General features: G+C 34.5%; 2 protein-coding genes and 2 pseudogenes across 4 annotated transcripts; 1 reads left to right on the plus strand and 3 right to left on the minus strand.

Annotated features, from left to right (window-relative positions):
* Positions 1-3,663: 3,663 nt before the first annotated feature.
* On the minus strand, positions 3,664-7,587 carry LOC145603770 (wall-associated receptor kinase-like 8; annotated as a pseudogene). The gene is made up of 3 exons (XR_014104903.1): positions 6,629-7,587; positions 6,428-6,532; positions 3,664-5,147 (listed from the first exon to the last, which is right to left on the minus strand). The product of XR_014104903.1 is annotated as a wall-associated receptor kinase-like 8 (transcript).
* Positions 7,588-9,696: 2,109 nt separating this feature from the next.
* Positions 9,697-13,119, minus strand: LOC145604496 (wall-associated receptor kinase-like 8). Its single transcript, XM_081660379.1, has 3 exons — positions 12,315-13,119; positions 12,103-12,216; positions 9,697-11,187 (listed from the first exon to the last, which is right to left on the minus strand). Exons 1-3 carry the CDS (start codon positions 13,081-13,083, stop codon positions 9,983-9,985), a joined length of 2,088 nt encoding a protein of 695 aa, XP_081516505.1. The 5' UTR covers positions 13,084-13,119; the 3' UTR covers positions 9,697-9,982.
* Positions 13,120-14,695: 1,576 nt separating this feature from the next.
* Positions 14,696-18,814, minus strand: LOC145604588 (wall-associated receptor kinase-like 10). Of its 2 annotated transcripts, XM_081660477.1 has the most exons (4): positions 18,727-18,814; positions 16,823-17,636; positions 16,630-16,734; positions 14,696-16,072 (listed from the first exon to the last, which is right to left on the minus strand). In XM_081660477.1, the coding sequence occupies exons 2-4, from the start codon at positions 17,457-17,459 to the stop codon at positions 14,877-14,879; spliced, it is 1,938 nt and encodes a 645-aa protein (XP_081516603.1). In that variant the 5' UTR covers positions 17,460-17,636; positions 18,727-18,814; the 3' UTR covers positions 14,696-14,876. The 2 variants fall into 2 exon arrangements, with proteins under 2 accessions (XP_081516603.1, XP_081516602.1); XM_081660476.1 differs by lacking the exon at positions 18,727-18,814 and having other exon boundaries at positions 16,823-17,855.
* A 1,266-nt stretch (positions 18,815-20,080) lies between these two features.
* Positions 20,081-22,153, plus strand: LOC145606237 (dynamin-related protein 4C pseudogene; annotated as a pseudogene).
* The last annotated feature ends 251 nt before the right edge of the window (positions 22,154-22,404 follow it).

The raw sequence follows: 22,404 nt of genomic DNA on the forward strand, positions 1-22,404 counted from the left end.
TGTAGAATCATGCTAGGCTTAATTTCTATCAATTACAAGTAGTTTCATGCTAAGGTTCATGTATTGAATTGTGAATTATTGGTGTTGGTGAGTGAATTGTGAAGCATGAATTATTTGTGATGATCTATGGATTGGAAAATTATATTTTGGCATGATTATATGGACTACATATTTATTTATGGCATGATAGAGAGCATGTTTAGTCAAACTAATTGTTTGGTTATGTTTGGATTATTGAAAAGGAATTTTATTATGGTTCATATAATTTTTATTGATGCTTTAAGCATGAGGAAGGAGCTATGCAAGTGCCTATGTACACAAGGAATAAATTGTATGTCGGTGCCTTTGTGCACTTAAGGTGTTTTTAACACCGAGAGATAGGATTGTTGGCGCTTTGTGCGCTTAAGGTGTCTTTGACACTGAGGTAGATTTAAAAAGGGTTCAACATTAAATTTATTTGTGGTCACTAATCATTCAAGAATTAAATTGGTATGTTTGTCTGTTTGAATTATTATTGATGATTGAATTGTTATGCTTTGTGAGTCATCACCAAGTCTAATAATATGTAAACAACGTAAAGTGAAAGAGATTACGCACCAAAACTCTTGGAACGTATATACCTTGAGTATGAACATATGGGGGAATTATGGGGTTTTATATTTAACCATAACTTCTAATGGAGTACAGGACGCTGTATATTCCCTTTTATTATTATTATTATTATTATTATTATGCGCTGAATTCCGCCACCAATGTGTGGCATAGGTGATGCTGGCACGGTTAGCTCCCGTGTCAGTGGTCCTCAATTTATTGAGGCAGGTTTGGTTGGAAACCCGTTCGATGCGTAATCAACGCTAAATAAATTATTTAGTGTCCAGTTAAAGAGTCTTGTTGTTTGTTGTGTGTGCTTGTAAACAGGTGCAATGAGGTAAGTATGTGTGATGCTAGGAGTTGCATGTTAGTGTGTTTAAATACGCTTATGTACTCAGCTTTGCTGATTGTGTGTGTTGTTTGTGTCTGGCTATGTCTTTATCTTGGCTCTACGATGATCCATTTTAATGGAGAGTAGTGGGGGCAAGTGGAGATAATCTTTTCAGGTGTTGAAACATATTCATGACGGGGCATGAGTGAAGAGCGAATCATGCTAGTTTCTATTAGTTGAGATGTGGTTTATTTCGTTCAAATATTATATTATGTTATGCTTATGAGACTAACGCAAAGGTTTTCATAATTTAATTGGTTTTGATAAGGGCCTTCAATGGTTCCAAGTTGTAGGTTGATTTTATTTGACTTCGTTTGACTTTGGTTTTAATCTTTACTTTCGTTTGGTTGACTTTTAAGTGACTCGTTTTGAATGGTTTTGAGTTAAGTCTTCCGCTGTGTGTCTTTGATAATTGCCTTAGCCGTTTTCACGGTGGCGGTAATGTCTTAGATATTCCTAAATCGTATTTTAAAAAAAGAGTAAAGTGTATTTTAAAGGAAAGGAATTTCTAGGGTGTTACAGCCAACAATATTTACAGGCAAAAAAAGTGTATTTCAGAAATTAAACATCTACAATTAATTATATTTTATTTTAGTATTATAAACTGTCACTTAACTAACATCAACCGATAAGGTCATATTATAAATTTCTTTCATAAAAATATTATATGGTTTTAAAAAAAAAAACTTTTTTGAGATAACATCAACCGATAAAGCACATTTTTACATAAAAATAATAAAAATTATCTTTTTTGATAGACAATAGTGATTTGATTAAATTATTATAGTATATGCTTTAACTAAAAAAGATAATTTTTTTGAGATTTATATATATATATATATATATATATATATATATATATATATATATATATATATATATATATATATATATATATATATATATATATTAAAAAAAAAGTGTCAAAAAAATGTACGAAAAATAACGTGCATCACACGGACTTTCGTCTAGATTTAAGAGGTTTTAAAAAATTCTTTTGTTGGCCAGGTTCCAGTCCGATAGATTTCAGAACAGTCTAATAATGCACCCCCATTCCCTTACTTCCAAGTCTACTATACAAATAATACTCCCTCAGTCTCCTTTTGATAGTCCCTTATGAGCATTTTTCACGGGAATTAATAAATATAAATATGAATAGTAAAAGTACATTGAAAAGGTAAATTGACATTGGGTATGCAAAAAAAGTAGAGAAAGAAAGTAATAAAAGTACATGGGAAAACAAAATTTACTTGGGAAAGTTAAATTTGCACAAATATTGTTGCAAATTGGAGAAAATTTTGGTAAAAAATTAATATTAATAGTTGTTGAAAAAGTAAATGAGGTGAACATTTTGGGACTAAAATTTGTCCATAAGGGACTATCAAAAGGGGGCGGAGGGAGTACAATTTAAAAGCTTCCTAAATCCAAGAGTAACTTTTAGTATTAATACAATAACAGATGCCCAACCTATATACATACAAATTCACGTCTGTTACTAACACCTATCAGACCTTTAAGAATAAGATTTCGAGTAAGTATTACCCACTATCAACAGGGGCGAAGCCAGGAATAAAAATCTAAGGGGGCCAAGATTTGATAAAGTTAACAAAATTTTTTTTTTTAAAAAAAAATGCTTAAGTGGGGAGTCGACCTCTCTTACCATATAAACTCCAACTACCAACTGAGCTATCATTGGCAACATAGTATATAAGCTAAATATTTACTACTTATTAGAATTTTATGAGGGCCAGCCTACAAAATATACATACTACCTATTGAGCCACGGGGGGCCGGGCCTCCACCAGCCTCCCCCCCGGCTCCGCCCTTGACTATCAAGTATGGGTAATACTACCCAATACCACTATTATTTTTTATTTTTTTTTCTTTTCCCTTTCCTCTTCATCTTCTTCCTCCCTTAAACCCTTTCCCCACCTCCATGGATAACTCTCATTGTTGGCCAAACCTCCACCCACCACATACATTCACCTCCTATAGCAAGAAACCCTCCCCACTAGCTACTACCATGGTCGAAATCTTAAAACACGCAACTATTTCCGTTAAAAATCACCGGAAACAACCCAAAAAAACATAACCCAACAACGAGAGACACAAACTTATGACTCTAGCCATTAAAATTGGTGATATCTATGCTGGAAATCGTTGAGTTTGGTCGAAATTGACGACGGTACTTGTTTGTCGGTGCTCAGTTATTATTAATTTCTATACTCTTATTATTGGCTTGTGTACTGTTATTCTTGATTTGTATACTGTTATTTTTAATTTGTATACTGTTATTAAGAGGAGAGAGACTTCAGTTTTTCAATATGGGTAAATAATACATGAAATTACATTTTTGCCCTTGGTATGGGCCCAACGAGCCCATACCTGGCAGTGGTCTATCACTACTCTAAGATTTCATACTCTCTCAAAGGATGCCAAAATGCATACTGCATGGTTTCTGAGAAGTACAAAAAGAATATGACGGATTATGTTCCTCTCATTACAAATATCTTTCCATGGATACAAATAAAGAAAGTACTCCGTGTATTTGTTTTATTTGTTTCTGAGGAGTATTTGTTTTATTTTTAGTTCTTAAATTCCCGTGTAATTTTACAAATAGGAATGTAAAAAAGGGGACGGAGAGAGTAATTAAATAAGCTCACTAGTATAACTCAGAAGTCTAGATAAACAACAAAACAAATTTTATTTTATTATTTTTTTTTTTTTTTTTTTTTTTTTTGAGGAAACAAAACAAAGTACAATCTCATTGTGTTATGATTCATTTTATTTAGGTGAACCAAATGAAAAAGAGTTGCGTCCCAAACTCCGACTGTCCGACAGCTTATTGCAAAAGAACAGAGGAACCTCCTCAGAATATACAAGCCAAAGTTCAAATAGCAAAAAATTTACAAAAGAGGCAATTGTAAGATAGAACCACTAGACATTAAATGATCAATACATTCAACAGTTACCTCAACTGCCAATTAGTCAATCACCATTTATGAGTGGTAGGGCTTCAATAGAGAAGGAAGTGCGAGGGCTGTTGTCCGAAAAGAATGTGCCTCTACTAAAAGGGGAATTATACTCCATGAACATACAGTCACTCTTCAAACATTCTGGTGTTTTAGGCTTGGACCCATGGGGTGACCTAATTCCATCAAGAAACACTACAACTTCTTTCATTGTAGGCCGTTGTTTTCCATTCATATTCAGGCATTGCTTTGCTAGGTTGGCAACAGCAGTTAGCTCCTCTTTGGTAGCTTCTTCAGAAACGGAAGTGTCTAACATATCAGACAGACAAGAATTTTCCATGTGAAAGACAAACTCAGTGGCCAAGCTTATATACCCACCCGATTTGTTGGGGTAAATCGGTTTCTTTCCTGTTATGAGCTCAACAAGGACTACTCCAAAGCTATACACGTCACTTTTCTCAGTAAATTGATTCGATTGGAAGTACTCTGGGTCCAAATAGCCATATGTGCCTTGAACACAAGTGGTCACATGAGTTTCCTCAATGGTAATGGCCCTTGAAGCTCCAAAGTCAGAAACCTTTGCCCTGTATTTTTCATCCAAAAGTATATTGGAGGACTTGGAGCAGATGAAGATGAATGAAGGTATGACAGAGCACTGGCAGATTCCAAAGCAATTTGTAAACGCATTCTCCAAGTAACATGAAAATCTTCACTAGGATCATGAATATGCTGGTAAAGAGTCCCATTCGGAATAAACTCATAGACAAGCAACGGGACTTCTGTCTCTAAACAACAACCCAACAACTTGACCACACTCCGGTGATTGACTTGAGAAAGAATAACCATTTCATTAATAAATTGTTCCAACTGACTCTTGTTTACCTTCTTAGATTTCTTAATGGCCACAATTCTTCCGTCCACTAACATTCCTTTGTAGACTGTACCTTGCCCTCCTTGGCCAAGAATTCTATCTTCACTAAACTTGTTTGTCGCTTTCTCTAACTCACAAAACTCAAATATTCTAGTTTTATCAACAATACCATTTCTTGAGGAGATTTGCTGCTGCAATAGTAAACCACCATTTCTCTTAAAGAATTTAGCTTTAAGCCTAACGTCTTTTATCCTCTTCACCAATCTATAAAGCCAATAACAAACTAGGAGTAACATCACTAATCCTGTACTGACGCTAAATCCTGAGACAAAATCGAAACAGGCAAAAACAAAGTAAGACCTTAGTTTCTGCAAGATTGGAATAAAACTTTCTCAGTAAGACTAGAAAAGTTTAAAGATTGTACCATAGAAGGGAAATAAGCAATCATTTTAAACATCCCGACATAAATTTCATACATCGAGTGCTTTGGATTGCTAGGATCATTACAAATTATATTTAATGGGTTAAATTGGGTCTAATTTGGGTCGTTTGGGTTGGCAAGTTCTCTTTTAGCAAAACGGGTTTGGAATCCGATCGGGTCGGGTTGCTGGGTCGGTAAAGGTCTACATGCATCCGCGTATTTCTCTCTCTATCTTACACTCACAAACAATTTTTTTCTATTATTCCATGCACCCTCCAAAGTTACAAATAATATTAAACGGAGGCACCTAGGTAGTAATTCACACTCCTCATATTAGCAAATGCTTCTCATATCCTAGCCTGCAGTTATGAGAGTCATTAATGACTCTAGTAAAGATAAGTTGGAACTACATTTAGGGCCTTTTCCGATTTAATGAAAACAACTGAGCTGAATTGATCGGGGCTCAACTGAATTGAATAAAGCTGAAATGAATTGTTTATGACTTATGAGAGAAGGCCAAGGGAATTAAGAACTGAATTGATTGGAGCTAAGTTGAAATGAAATTAAGCTAAATAGAAGAGGCCCTAACACCAATTTTTACACACATGTTACCAAATAGAATTCTATTAGTACCAAACAAAATACATAAAAAATTCTCATAATATAGGCGTAGTTCCCATCTTAATTTGTACAGTCGGATACCTTACGTGATCTATGCCTTTTTTTATTGTGTATTAACATAATTATTTAAAAAAAAAAAAAAACTATAAAACTACATATTGGGACGATTTTAATTATGTCTCACATGACCATATTCTTGTAAAACTATAAATTTTCAAAGTTTGGCCATAAAAATAGAAACAAAAATTATATTATGAATCGAAGGGAGTAAAGTCATTCACATATCCATGGAGGAAAATGACAGGCTAGGAAGGAACTAGGGCTATGAACACTGAACACATTGTGTTCAAAGGAGATAATTTTCAGAGGAACTTAAACGACTACCTTCGTTAATTATTATTATTATCAGCAACTTTAGAATTTTTTATATCTCACAAATAACACCCCAAAGTTGCAGATTACAATTAACGGAGGAAGTATATCAGTTATAAATTTTATTATTTCTAAAAAGAAAACTATGATCAATTTGGGCCAATTTTATCAAGTTGTGCAGCACTTACCAAGAATAGAAGCCAGGTTAAATAAATGATGCTTCTTACAAACATATTGTTTTCCAAACTCATCTGTAGTACAACCATGTTTGCACTTCTGACATTCGCTCACCACTAAGACAAAAAACAAAACCAAAAAAAAATTATCAGTTTGTCCTCAACAAGGATAAATGTCTGTGGAGAATAGAATAATGCAATGCTGCCACTTACATTGACATCCAAGATAAGGGTTCCCTACATAGCCTTTGAATGGATCTGATGAGCAAGAACAAGTATGAAAACCAAAGCCGAAAGTAATACAATCGAAATTATCAGACATCAAATCCTCTGCTGCTGTAAATGGACCACTCCATTCTAGTACAGTAGCCAAACTTGAGAAACTCCCTGAGAATTCAGTCACTCTTCTTATGTCAAGTAAACCCGCAGCCACATTGCAAGTCTGGGGATTTGATAGTGCTTCATGATTCATGTCTATTTCATAATAATCAAGGCCATCTCCCCTACCGTAGAAAATGTCGTCTGCTGAAGATGACAGCCTAGATTGGCAGCATCCAACCCCATTACAGCTAGTCATGTTCTTCTTAGAAATATTGTTTGTACATACTGAAGCACATCCAGACATGACTTCACCGTTACTATTCTTTAAAACAAGGCCGGCACCACAACCCTTAGACACAAAAACATTTAACCACGTTGAAAAAAGAAATGGAGTGCCTCGAAGGTCAACATGCTGGACAACTGGTGAGTCAGTAACACCACCAATATCACTTCTGCAGATATTATGAAAAACATTTTTCACTACTAGTGTTTGCCTCGACATCTCATCTTCCTCATATTCTGGTGATATAACGGAGTACCTTCCATCCCAATTTATGTTTATAACCTCAAAACGGAGATCGTGAACAGGCAAGAATGGTTTTTGGGGATGAAAGGAAGTATTGCAAATGATCTCATAGGATTCATTATAAAAACATTTAGAACCAATCCCAAATGGATATGGAATCTTGACCTCACCGCACTGATGTTGGCAACCAAGCTTTGCAATTGGTGGACCGTCCTGCGAAGAAGCGGACGATACAGTTAGCTGCAGTGATGATTGCAGCTTAAGAAGCAGCAGAACCAGGAATATCATCATTGTTATTGCATAAAAATTGTTTCTATTGTTTTTGATATGATAAAGTAGTATTGCTTAGTCCTAGATACGTGATGAAATTTTTTATATGCACTAATTTTATTAATTTTCCAATAATTATAAATGTTTTATCAACAATTCAAAGACTTCGAATTATTGCAACTTTTCCAAGTCGTCCCATAATCTTTCAGCTTCCCTGTCCATTTTCACAATAACTGTCAAACTTTGAAGTTTCAAACAAGAAACATTGATCTTCTGGTCCCTTTTAAAATAAGAAAATTATGGTTTAATTTGGATATTATCGAACAAACCAAATATCAAATTATTGACACAAATTTTGCCACGACGGTGTTACACTGTTACTTGATAATTGACATTCCTTTAGAAATTAAGTGCATCACGATTCTTAATTGAAATTTTTTAGTACTACGTATATGAAATCCCTAATTCAGATAATGCATAATTCTCTGAAATTGAGTTGATTAATTAAAAAATTAGGGTTCAAAACTAGTATTACTAAATCACAGTAACTAACAAGTTTTATCAACAATTAAATAAAAAAAAGGGATAAAATTAAAAAATATAATCAATATAGCCGAAAGATGACTAACCTGAATTTATCTAGCTGCGCCATCACTTCAGTTCAGCAAAAATGGTGAATTGTAGCTTTCTTCCTTTCAGTGCGATTTCTTTTTTTTTTTTTTTTTTTTTAATTACAGCATTTTTTTCCGGGACATTTTTCTATGATTTTAGAATTACTAAGGTTTTATTCAAAAATAGCAAGGGCCCAATCCATTTCATAGCTAGCTAATGGTCCAGCCCGCTATGGGAAATTGACAGTCCGATTACTTTTCTATCATACTTCTGCCGTTTTTCTTACTTACTTGTTTTGACTTTTACACTATTCCACTCAACTTTTGATCGTCTATTATGAATTATGTGTAAGAAAAAATATATTTATGTGGGATCTTGTTATAATCTTCTAAATAAGTACTATCACAGTATACTTATAACTTTTGCGAAATTTACTTAAATTTACTTATAGAGATTTAAAATTATTAATGGTTAAAGTTGTGCATCAACAAGCGCGATAAAATAACACAGGTCAAGTAATTAGGTGCTAACGACTAACGAGGGCCAAGCCAGTAACAAAGAATAGGATATTTCTTTAAAATAAGAACTGGAGAACAATTGAATTTGGGCACTGTAGAGTTATCAATCTGGGTGTGTGGGTTGTGTTCGGTGAAGTAATGTTGAATTTTTTTTTAAGTCAAGTCATGTAACTCATGTTAAATTATTGTGTTCTTTCAAGTATAATTCAAAATCTGAATTTCTTTTTTTTTATTTTTTCTTTTCAGATTGGGTCTTTTTGACATCTTTAAACGTGACATTGCCACATTTACAATTTCCTCGTGAAGACGATCACTTATTTATCATGGAGGACAACCGAAATAAACTCAAAGACATTGATTTGAGAAAAAACCAGTGCAGTGTTTATTCATTTTTAAAATCAAATCTACGAGAACTAATTATTTGTGTAACTTTTAATTACTGCAGTTTCTTCCTCTCAAATAAAAAAATAAAAAAAAAAAAAATTAAAAAAAAATTACTGCAGTATCTAAATATAAAAAGTTACTGCAGTTTCTAAATCTGCAAGGCTGCATAGTGCCTAACTGCCTGCCAGGCTACCATTAGAATTTATGGGGAACCTTTTAGCTGTAGAGCACAATTTTTTGAATACTGTAAGTTATATGTGATCAAAAAATGATTTAGCACATGGTACAAGGCTGCTACCCATTATGAATCTGTGAGGTCTCCTGCATGAAGCTCTAGCTTCTGGGAAGGAATGAAACTATTAAGAATTTGAAAGTGACTGATTTGAAAGTTAAAGACATTCTTCTTGATTATATTTATAGGCAGGTGATGTTTCAGTAGCATCAAACACATGATCATTCAGCACATTTGCAGAAGTATCCACCAAGAAATAGTTGGCATTTAGACATTTAGTGAATGTGTAAAAATAGTTAAGGTTAGGTAAATTTACAGTAGGGAGATGCTTGTGAATTTCCAGATTATTTGCAAATTCCATGTAAACAGTTACTATAACTTAACAGACAGTAAGAGAGAAGCTTCATCAATTTTCAGATCTCCAGACCGTGAAATTATATTACAGGAAAATAAGGTAGATATCAGCATTACCTAAAGAAATCAAAAATAAAAATAAAAAAATAAAAATCCGATAAGCTACAAATACATTTCCTTAAATCCTTAAAACAGTGCACAAGAATAAATATTAGATTACTAGTTAAGGTATTCATGATAAGGACATCCTAACAAAATAGTGAAATACATGCTCAGAAATATTAATTCCATTTTGCTATGATTATAATTTCATGAAACCTTCCTTAGCTATAATTTTCAAGAAACTTACATCATACTGTATGTGCCATAGCTCGTTGGACAACAGTAGAAGAAGCACCCATGCCAACACCGGGATAGAATGAGCTTGTACTTGAAGAAGCGCCATGCTTATTATCACTCATTTCCATCATCACTTCCTTACCAACCATAGAATTTGGTTCTGTTGAATAAGGCACATGGGATGATCTGATCTCATCTAGCACAATTGCGATTTCCTTCATAATAGGCCTTTCTTTTCCATTCATTTTTAAGCATTCTCTTGCAAGCTTAGCAACAGCAACAAACTCTTCCTTCTTTCCCTCATCTAAAATCCGAGGATCCAAAATATCAAAGAGACGAGAATTTTCCATGTGGAACAGAAATTCAACAGCCAAACTAATCCATCCCCCGTCATTGGTGGGGCAAATTGGTTTTTTGCCAGTTATAAGCTCAACAAGGACTACCCCAAAACTGTAAACATCACTTTTCTCAGTGAATACATTTGACTGGAAGTATTCTGGATCCAAATAACCATACGTCCCAATAACACATGTAGTCACATGAGTCTGTTCAATGTCGATGGCTCTTGAGGCCCCAAAATCTGAAACTTTTGCTCTAAATTTAGCATCCAAAAGTATGTTTGCGGACTTGATATCTCTGTGATAGATAGGGGCAGATGAAGACGAATGCAGGTATGCTATAGCATCAGCTGATTCTGCTGCCATTTGTAGACGCATTTTCCAAGTAACATGAAAATCTCCACTTGCATCATGAATATGCTCATAAAGTGTCCCATTTTGAATAAACTCATACACGAGTAGAGGAACCTCTGTCTCTAAACAACAACCCAGTAATCTGACCACATTCCGATGATTAATTTCAGATAGAATTACTACTTCGTTGATGAATTGTTCTAACTGATTCTCATCTACTTTTCTAGACATCTTAATGGCCACGATTCTCCCATCCTTTAACATACCCTTATAAACCGTGCCTTGGCCTCCTTGACCAAGGATTCTGTTTTTGTTGAAGTTGTCAGTGGCCTTCTCCAACTCTGTGACAAGAAAAACTTTTGTACTCTGGGCACCCTCACTAGAATATGATTGTTGCAACAGCAAGCCACCGTTTCTCTTGAAGTAGTTAGATTTATTTCGAATCTCTCTCCTTTTCTTTACTACTCTATAGAGCCCGTAGCTACCAAAGAGCAGCACCATCAATCCCATGCCTAAACTGAATCCTGAAATAAGCATCACAAATAATATAGAAAATTATGTCGATTTTTTTTTTTTTGGATACATAGCAACCTTAGAGCAACACCATCAATCACACAAATACATATACTTCATAGAAAATAATGTCGGCCCTGGAAATAAGATCCAACGGGTATGCCATTCATGCTTCTTTACAGTACGAGAACAAAAACTTGGGCACAGGCAAGCATTTATCCTAGTATATATGAATCTTAACAACATTGTATTATTTGTATCTATTCCAAGAGACCAAGATAAATGACAAATGATCATTAATTGCTTATCAAATATAAGACCTATGGTGGTATAGACGTATAGTTTCTATGATTAACAATCTGAAATCCAATTTTTTTAGAGTACATCTAGGATGTAGGCTGAGGAAATTTATTAGAATGCAGATGTTTGGAGTACATCTGGAACTCAATATTATGGTCATTGCAAAGAAGCAACACTAAAAAAATGCTAGTCATAGCATGCTAATTAAGACCATTTAGCTGTAGACATTGTGATTTTATTATTAGCAGGAAGAATATAGAAAATGATACCAGATCGCTCGCAGATCATTTAGTTTTAGACAGTCAAGACAAGGAAAATTGGCTCTTGACAATTGTCCCAACTATTGCTTATGTGTGCTGTGTGCAAAATAATACGATATAAGGTATGTGCTCTCAGCAATGGATTTATCACTTAGACAGCTAAGACTTTAATCTCATTAAGATGCTACAATTAAGGCTTTCCATTACGATTAGAAATAAAGAGGCTAACCCATGTCCCCATTTACGGAGTAGCTAATACAAACCAATGGATATGTCACATTACATTGATCTAAATCATAAAACTGTCACAAAGCCATAAACTGAATAACGTTTAAACAACTTAACAAATTTCAATGAAGTTGTTACCCAGTATTGATTGCCACTTGAACCATGGATTTTTCTTGCAGTAATAGTGATTTGCCCCAAAGTCCATTCCCCTAATATCACAACCATACCTGCACTTCCTACATTTCTCCACAACTAGAAATAGAAAAAGGGACTTAATTAGTTAAAGTAAATATTATTAAGTGAAAAAAGAGCGTCCAACTTACAGGAAGGAAAAATGATTTGTGAGTTACATTGACATCCTTCTAGAAGATAGGGGCTTCCTTCATAGGGAAAACTGCAGTAACAATTTCCTTCCTTATCACACTTAAAGTTGGGATGATCAATTGCGGCATTATCCTGTATATATGAAGCTGGACCATCCCAATTTAGTACTGTTGGGACTGTAGTTTTGGAGAGCTCGTTTACTGAGAAGCTACCCCTGTCCATTACTCCTATTCTCACATCCCTGCAAGTATAATCTGCTCCAACATCAAGATCCAACTCATAAAAATTGAAGTATGTGTATAATAACGAGGCTTGACAGACTCCAACCCCATATAAATCAACAGTATTATGTATTCCACAAACGGCAGCACAACCAGCCAAGATTTCTCCACTCCTATCTCGTAAAAGAACACTGCCACTACAACCTTTCATGACAAGAGAATTATAATAAGAGAAAGAAAATGGACTTCCACCAAAATCAATGCTGGAATTAGACCTGCATGTATTAGTATTATGGACATCAGTCCTTACAAGTAGTCCTTGGCCTGACCCTTCGAAGCCTTGCCCCAGTGTTATATTCATCACTTCTAGATTGAACTTCTTTAGGAATGGTTTGTGGGTACGACTACAAATGATTTCATAAGACTTACTGTAGTAACATTTATTACCGATTCCAAAAGGATATGGAATTGAGACATTGCCGCATTTTTCTGGGCAATGAGGTTTGGCGATGGATGCTGCTGCTAATTGCAGTGAGTGCAGCTGCAGGAGAAACAGAAAAAGGGACATCAGCATTTTGTAATTTTCCCTCTCCTTCCTGGTTATTGCTGTATTTATTATAAGGTAATTCAGTATGTGTTATAATCTTAGCCACAAGCTAATGAAAGTAATGTAAAGTATTGACAGCTTGTTAAGCATTACAACTTTGACTTTTCCTAGACAGAAAAACCAAGGGCACAATATTATAAATTTAATCTTAACAAATGGAATAAGCAATATCTTAAAATGGGACCCTGTGTAAAATATCAATTACAAAAACATAATAATAAGTCGTCAAAGCTCCAAATACAAAATAAAAAGCAACATGTAGTATTTCAATTACAAAATACTAATATTATAAGTAATAATAGTCATCAGGACTCATCACATTACACTCATCACTAATATTATAAATAATTAGCATGTTTTAAGACAAAATCATCAACAAGACAACAGCACTTTCAACATCAGCAGTTGAAGATTGCAAATTTGCCATATATCCCAATAATTCTGCAAATTAATTATTCTTTTTTCGACAACCTGTTTTAGAGGAGGCCCCAATAGGCCATAACCATATTTTGAAACGGGTTAGGGCCTGTTCTCATTGACTGAACTCAGCTGAACTGAACTGAAATGAATATTTTATAAGAGAAGGAAATTAGGAGCTGAGCTGAACTGAATTGAATTTCATTTCAACGTATGAGAACAGACCCTTAATCTATTATATTTTTATGAGAATCCCAAGTGCCAACAATATTTACAGACAAAAAAGCGTAACATCAACGATTTATTATATTTTATTTTAGTATTATAAGATTCGGTAACGTCAATTGTCACTTAACTTACATCAACCGACAAGGTCATATTATAAATTACTTTCATTAAAATAAAAAAAAAAAATCTTTTTTGAGATAACATCAACCGATAAAGCCACATTTTTACATAACAATAATAAAAATTATCTTTTTTGATAGACAATAGTAATTTGATTAAATTATTATAGTATATGGTTTAACTAAAAAACATAATTTTTTTGAGATTTATATATAAAAAAAACCACGGGTCAGAAAAAATGTACGAAAAAACCGTGCATTGCACGGACTTTCATTTAGATTTCAGAGGTTTTAATAAATTCTTTTGTTGGCCAGGTTCCCATCCGATAGATTTTAGGACAGTCTAATAATGCACTCCCATTCCCCTACTTCCAAGTTTACTATACAAATAATACAATTTAAAAACTTCCTAATTCCAAGAGTTACAATTAGCATTAATACAATAACAGATGCCTAACCTATATACATACAAATTCATTTCTGTTACTAACACCTATCAGACCTTTAAGAATAAGATTTCATACTTTCTCAAAGGAAGGATGCCAAAATGCATACTGCATGGTTTCTGAGAAGTACAAAAAGAATATGACGGATTATGTTCCTCTCATAACAAATATCTTTCCATTGATACAAATAAAGAAAGTAATTAAATAAGCTCACTAGTAACTCAAAAGTCTAGATAAACAACAAAACATAATTTCTTTGTTTTTTTTTTTTTTTTTTTTTTTTTTTTGAGGAAACAAAACAAAGTACAATCTCATTGTGTTATGATTCATTTTATTTAGGCGAAACAAATAAAAAAAAAAAAAGATGCGTCCCAAACTCCGACAGCTTATTGAAAAAGAACAGAGGAACCTCCTCATGTTATGGAATTCCAACACAATATACAAGCCAAAGTTCAAATAGCAAAAAATTTACAAAAAAGGCAATTGTAAGATAGAACCACTAGACATTAAAAGATCAACACATTCAACAGTTACCTCTACTGTCAATTAGTCAATCACCATTTATGAGTGGTAGGGCTTCAATAGAGAAGGAAGTGCGAGGGCTGCTGTCAGAAAAGAATGTGCCTCTACTAAAAGGGGTATTATACTCCATGAACATACAGTCACTCTTCAAACATTCTGGTGTTTTAGGCTTGGACACATGGGGTGACCTAATTCCATCAAGCAACACTGCAACTTCTTTCATTGTTGGCCGTTGTTTTCCATTCATATTCAGGCATTGCTTTGCCAGGTTGGCAACAGCAGTTAGCTCCTCTTCGAAAGCTTCTTCAGAAACGGAAGTGTCTAACATATCAGACAGACAAGAATTTTCCATGTGAAAGAGAAACTCAGTGGCCAAGCTTATATACCCACCCGATTTGTTGGGGTAAATCGGTTTCTTCCCTGTTATGAGCTCAACAAGGACTACTCCAAAGCTATACACGTCACTTTTCTCAGTAAATTGATTCGATTGGAAATACTCTGGGTCCAAATAACCATATGTGCCTTGAACACAAGTGGTCACATGAGTTTCCTCAATGGTAATGGCCCTTGAAGCTCCAAAGTCAGAAACCTTTGCCCTGTATCTTTCATCCAAAAGTATATTGGAGGACTTGACATCCCTATGATATATTGGAGCAGATGATGATGAATGAAGGTATGATAGAGCACTGGCGGATTCCAAAGCAATTTGTAAACGCATTCTCCAAGTAACATGAAAATCTTCACTAGGATCATGAATATGCTGGTAAAGAGTCCCATTCGGAATGAACTCATAAACAAGCAACGGGACTTCTGTTTCTAAACAACATCCCAGTAATTTAACCACACTCCGGTGATTGACTTGAGAAAGAATAACCATTTCATTGATAAATTGTTCCAACTGACTCTTGTCTACCTTCTTAGATTTTTTAATGGCCACAATTCTTCCGTCCTCTAACATCCCTTTGTAGACTGTACCTTGCCCTCCTTGGCCAAGAATTCTATCTTCACTAAAATTGTTTGTCGCTTTCTCTAACTCACAAAACCCAAATATTCTAGTTTTATCAACAATACCATTTCTTGAGGAGATTTGCTGCTGCAATAGTAAACCACCATTTCTTTTAAAGAATTTAGCTTTAAGCCTAACCTCTCTTATCCTCTTCACCAATCTATAAAGCCAATAGCAAAGTAGGAGTAACATCACTAATCCTGTGCTGACGCTGAATCCTAAGACAACATCGAAATAGGCAAAAGCAAAGTAAGATGTCGAGTTTCAGCTAGAATGACATAAATTTTCTGGGTAAGACTAGAAAATTTTAAAGATTCCAACATAGAAGAAAAATAAGCAATCAATTTAAGCATTCGTAAGAAAAATAAGCAATCATTTTAAGCATTCATAAGTGACATGGTTTCCGGAGAACTCTTTTGGATTGGTTTATAACACAATTCCACAACAATATTTCTTGGTAGCATTAATAAGTAAAAATGTATAAATAAATATTTTTAGGGATATCAATGCACACACAGTATTTTTAAAAGTTGAAAACAAAGAACAATTAACATTAATGAGGGCAGATAAGTAAATAAACAGGTATAATTATCCAACAGTATTTATGTTGATGACTACACGGAATAATCATATTTGGTTCATGTTAGCCGACCCCACTTTTGGGATTAAGGCTTTGATTGATTGATTGATTGATTGATCTCAAACATTTTAAAAGTAGGTAAAAAGAAATCCAAAAGCAATTTGGGCCAATTTTTTCAAGTTCTGAAGCACTTACCAAGAATAGAAGCCAGGTTAAACAAAGGATGCTTCTTACAAACTAATAATCGTGTTGTAATATCGGTAATACAACCATGTTTGCAAATCTGACATTCTCTCACCACTAAGACAAAAAAGAACTAAATTATTAGACTGTCTTCAAAAGAAGGAGAAATGTGTGGAGAATATAAGAGTTCAACGTTGCCACTTACATTGACATCCAAGATAAGGGTTCCCTACATAGCCGTGTTCATCATCACACGGACAAGTGAGAAAGCCATTTGCGGAAATATCACATGTCGAACCCTCTGCTGTAAATGGACGACTCCATTCCAGTACAGTTGTCAAATTTGAGAAATTCCCTGAGAACTCAGGCACTTCATCTTTGTAAAGTAAACCCGCAGCCATATTGCAAGTCTGGGGATTTATTAGTGCTTCATGATTCATATCTATTTCATAATAATCAAGGCCTTGAATTTCATCATAACCGGTGTAACTGTTGTCTAGTGTAGATGACAGCCTAGATTGGCAGCATCCAACCCCAATACAGCTAGTCATGTTCTTCTTAGAAATATTGTTTCTACATACTGAAGCACATCCAGTCACGACTTCACTGCTACTATTCTTTAAAACAAGGCTGGCACCACAACCCTTAGCCACAAAAACATTAAACTGTATCGAAAAAAGAAATGGAGTGCCGCGAAGGTCAACACGCTGGACAACTAGTGAGTCAGTAACACCACCATTATCACTACTGCAGATATTATGAAAAACGTTTTTCACTAGTAGTGTTTGCACATTATCAGATGGTGACATACGGGAGGGATTTCCATCCCGATTTATTATCATAACCTCAAATTGGAGATCATGAACAGGCAAGAATGGTTTCGGGGGATGAAAGGAAGTATTGCAAATGATCTCATAGGATTCATTATAAAAACATTTAGAACCAATCCCAAATGGATATGAAATCTTGACCGCACCGCACTGATCTTGGCAGCCAGGCTTTGCAATAGGTGCACGGTCCTGCGAAGAAGAGGGTGATGCAGTTAGCTGCAGTGATGATTGCAGCATAAGAAGCAGCAGAACCAGGAATATCATTATTGATTGCATATAATTGTTTCTATTGTTTTGATATGACTAGTATTGCTTAGTCCTAGATATGTGATGATATTTTTTATATGGACTAACTTAATTATTTTTCCAATAATTATAAATGTCTTTTTCAACATTCCAAAGACTTTGGGTTATTGCAACTTTTTTAAGTCGTCTCTTTAATCATTCAGCTTCCCTTTCCACTTTACATTTTCAGTCAAATTTGAAGGTTCAAACAAGAAACATTGGTCACTTGGTCCCTCTTAAAATAGGATATTATGCTTTAACTAAAATTTGGATCTTATCGAACAAACCAAATAACAAATTATTGACACAAATATTGCCACTAGGGTGTGTCGGTGTTACATTGTTACTTGATAATTGGCATCCCTTTAGATATTAAGTGCATCATTTTCCATAATTGACTTGTTTTTAGTCCCTACTACATTTTTTTTGGTTGGAAATCTTCTACTGTTTTCTACTTCCCCTGTTTCTAAATAAAGCTTTTGATTATTATTTTACACTATTAATATACTATACTTGACCATTTGATTAAGCATTAAAAATTACATAGTAAAACGTGATATTCTGAAAAGATTAATTAAACAACAATTAAAATAATGACATTTATCTAAATATATTAAAGCAAATACTACATAATATATAATCAATGTAAAAAGCTAAAGTGATGCATCTAATTATAGCAAATGAGTAACTCCGTAATATATTTCTCTCATCTCATAATCACAATTCACAATTGCATTTCACTTGAACAGGTGAAAACAGAAATGTAAATAATAAACCAATTTGCCATAAATCAAATCAATAAAAAAAGTTTAGATGAATAGAAATTATGAATTCCTAATCCAGATAATGCAGTATTCTCTGAAATTGAGTTGATTATTGAAAAATTAGGGTTCAAAACTAAATCATAACTAACAAGTTTTATCAACAATTAAATAAATTAAAAAAAAAAAAGAATAATATTTCAAAAAATCAATATAGCCGAAAGACGAATAACCTGAATTTATTTACTCGTAGCTGCGCCATCACTTCAGTTCAGCAAAAATGGTGAATTGCAACTTTCTTCGTTTCAGTGTCGATTTTTTTTTTTTTTTTTTTAATTACAGCTTTTTTTTTCCGGGACATTTTAGAATTTTAAAGGTTTTATTCAAAAATAGTAAGGGCCCAATCCATTTAATTAAATGTTCAAACAAGATACGGTCCAACCCACTTAGGGGAATTGATGGTCCGATTATTTTTCTGTCGTATTTTTTTAATTTTTTCAGGTGCTAACAACTTAAAGAGGGCCGAGCCAGTAACAAAGAACAGGAGATTTCTGGGTGTGTAGGTTGGGTTTATTAAAGTTATGTCGGTTCTATTTTAGATTTAACTCATGTTAAATTATTGTGTTCATATACTCGTACATTTATATTTTAATTTGATTTTTTTTAATTGCATTTTTTTGACACCTTTAATGTGGCATAGTCACACTTACAATGTCCTTGTGAAGACGATCACTTAATTAGCATGGGAGACAATTAAAATAAACTCAAAGGCATTGATTTAAGAAAAACAAGTGCAGTTAGTTGAATTTAAGAAAATTATGAATGAAGCTTTCTTCGTAATTTTGTGTATAAAAGTTTATTTTCTATTTTATAGTATTCAGAGTCAGGTAAGATAATATAATATCACCTAAAGTCTAAAGCTTTAATTAATGTTTTTGGTAAAATGAAGAAAGCTTATATATTACTTAAAACCCTACATACTCCTACACACTATTATTTTTGTTTATCGCCGCATTATTTTTAACATAATTATCTTGTTTAGGAGTGCGGAAGTATAATGCACCAAAAAAATTGCAACTTCAAAATGATGACTATCTTGTAAGGAGGATAAAAAATGGTTTGAGATTAACAATATAAGAAGTATGTATTTTTGGAGCAGAGAATTACAAAAGACAAAATCATAATAAGACAATTTTTAAGGGACAAATTACAAGGAGTATGTATTTTTGCGACCTTCACAAAATGCCAAAGGTTTCAATTGATAACCAATAACATTAATTGAGACAATGGTTTGATCATAGATTCATAGCATATAACAGGGCTAGATACATTAACATGACTAATTTGATTCTAGTAACTTTACTAGGCAATTCATTGACATTACTACTATGATCAACTAAAAAGGTTTAAGTGTTTAACCTTGCATGAATCACTTCAACTTCCATCCATTCAGTTTCACTGCTTTAACTTTTTAAGTCACTTTTATTCACTTTAAATACCCAACTAATACTTCAAATTTTTTCTGGCTATAATCCTCCATACACTAACTACAAACGTATTTCAATCCTTGCGACATTTTTCCAAAAAATGGTACAACAAAGTAAGTCGAAATCAGCTAAAAAGCCCACCAAAACAAACCTCAATGATAAAGACATGAACAAATCCCTTGTACCTACTGATACTACTCATGCTGATGAGCATGATATCCCAGCCCCACCACCACTCATCTCCTCATACAATGATCAAATACGCCCTCTCCTCGATGCAGTTGACAAGCTGCGAACTCTCAAAGTCATGAAGGAAGGCATCCAACTACCTACAATCGTCGTTGTAGGTGACCAATCATCAGGAAAATCTAGTGTCTTAGAGTCCTTAGCAGGTATCAGCCTACCTAGAGGTCAAGGTATCTGCACTCGAGTCCCACTCATCATGCGCCTTCAGCACCAGCCTGATCCCACCCCACAACTCTCCCTTGAGTACATGGGTAAAGTCTTGCAGACAGATGAAGCTCATGTTTCTAAAGCAATAAACTCGGCTACTCAAGAAATTGCAGGAAAAGCCAAAGGAATATGTAATACTCCAATAACACTTATAGTCAAGAAAAAAGGAGTTCCCGACTTGACCATGGTTGATCTCCCTGGGATCACCCGAGTGCCAGTCCGAGGCCAACCAGAAAACATATATGAACAAATCAGGGATATTATAATGGAGTATATTACCCCTGAAGAGAGTATCATTTTGAATGTTCTGTCAGCAACAGTGGATTTTTCGACTTGTGAGTCAATTATGATGTCACAGAATGTTGATAAAACTGGGCAGAGGACTCTTGCTGTTGTTACAAAATCTGATAAAGCTCCAGAAGGTTTGTTAGAGAAGGTAACCAATGATGATGTCATAATTGGGTTAGGTTATGTGTGAGTTAGGAACAGGATTGGGCAAGAAACATATGAGGAAGCGCGATTAGAAGAGGCAAGACTGTTTGAGTCCCACCCTTTGCTGTCAAAGATTGATAAATCGATTGTGGGGATCCCGGAGCTGGCTCGGAGGTTGGTTCACATTCAGGCCAGCATTATTTCCAAATGCTTGCCCAACATTGTGCAGCAGATTAATGCTAAGTTGAATGCTAATGTTGCTGAACTGAACAACTTACCTCAGAACCTATCGTCTGTGGCCGAGGCTATGACAGGATTCATGCAGATTATGGGATCAGTGAAGGAATCTTTAAGGAAGATCCTTATTAGAGGAGAGTACGATGAATACCCTGATGATATGAATATGCATTGCAAAGCTCGTTTAGCTGAGATGTTACGCGGGTTTTCAGAGCTTATGCATTCAAAAAAGAAAGATGAAACTAAATTAGGTAATTTTCTAATGGTTGAAATTCAAGTTCTTGAGGAAGCTAAGGGAATTGGACTACCCAATTTCCTTCCTCACTCAGCTTTTATCACTTTATTGCAGAGGGAAGTGAAGGAAATATCACAAACTCCAGCTGAATTCATGACTAAATTTTGGGGATATGTAGAAAGTGCAGTGCTCTCCATTATAATGCAGCATTCTGACAGTTACCCATCTCTTCAGAGCTCCTGCAGAAGAGCTGCAGTTAATCTGATTTCTAGGAAGAAAGATCAGTCAATTATTCGTGTCAAGGAGATTGTGCAGATGGAGACATATGCTGACTATACTTGTGATTCACAATACCTATCAGTCTGGAATCGGCTTATGTCACATCAGGATAAGTTTATGAATATTGTGGAAGGCAAATCTGTACAGGTGAATACAGGTGAAAAGGTAACCAGCATGGAATTCGAGGGACTTGGTAAGGTTGATTTGATGCATTTACAAAAGTATAAGCACCTAGCTGAGCAAGCATTTGACATGAAGATGCGAATGATGTCATACTGGAAGATTGTTTTGAAGAGGTTGGTGGATTCCATAGCTCTTCATTTGCTGTTTAGTATTCAGAATTTAGTGAACAATGAATTGGAGGGTGAGGTTGTGAATGAAGTGATGGGACCTTATGGAGGAGGTGTTGAGAGGATGCTGGAAGAGTCTCCAGCTGTGGCGGGAAAGAGAGAGAGGCTCAATAAGAGCATAAAACTTCTGAAGGAGTCGAAAGATGTAGTTTCGAAGATCATGGACAGAATTGCTGCGACAGAATGATTTTAAGTTGTATTTTATGAAGATTTGATCAGGATTGCTCCTGCCATAGGCTTATTGACTTATTGTCAGCAACTTAGCAGAACATTTGGGCATCAGTAGCTTATGTTAGTTTCAGAAAAAAATTTCTATTTAGTTTCACATTTATTTTACTATTGTCTGTCATCAAGGTTTCAATTATGTAAAAGGTTACTTTATAAATATTACTTCGCATGATGCATCCATGAATGAATAGTAGTATGATTGCTAGTATA

This window comes from Chenopodium album, chromosome 22 (assembly GCF_948465745.1).
Source record: "Chenopodium album chromosome 22, dcCheAlbu1.1, whole genome shotgun sequence".
In the NCBI taxonomy this organism is placed as follows: Eukaryota; Viridiplantae; Streptophyta; class Magnoliopsida; order Caryophyllales; family Amaranthaceae; genus Chenopodium; species Chenopodium album.

Excerpts from the sequence above, each read along its gene's own strand:
- LOC145604496 (XM_081660379.1), bottom strand. The coding sequence starts at position 13,083 with ATGCTGATGTCCCTTTTTCTGTTTCTCCTGCAGCTGCACTCACTGCAA. Across the intron at positions 12,217-12,314 it reads TCTTCTAGAAGGATGTCAAT|TTGTGGAGAAATGTAGGAAG; the intron begins GTAACTCACAAA and ends TTCTATTTCTAG. Across the intron at positions 11,188-12,102 it reads CAAGTGGCAATCAATACTGG|GATTCAGTTTAGGCATGGGA; the intron begins GTAACAACTTCA and ends TGCTTATTTCAG.
- LOC145604588 (XM_081660476.1), bottom strand. The coding sequence starts at position 17,723 with ATGCAATCAATAATGATATTCCTGGTTCTGCTGCTTCTTATGCTGCAA. Across the intron at positions 16,735-16,822 it reads CCCTTATCTTGGATGTCAAT|TGGTGAGAGAATGTCAGATT; the intron begins GTAAGTGGCAAC and ends TTTTTGTCTTAG. Across the intron at positions 16,073-16,629 it reads TAACCTGGCTTCTATTCTTG|GATTCAGCGTCAGCACAGGA; the intron begins GTAAGTGCTTCA and ends ATGTTGTCTTAG.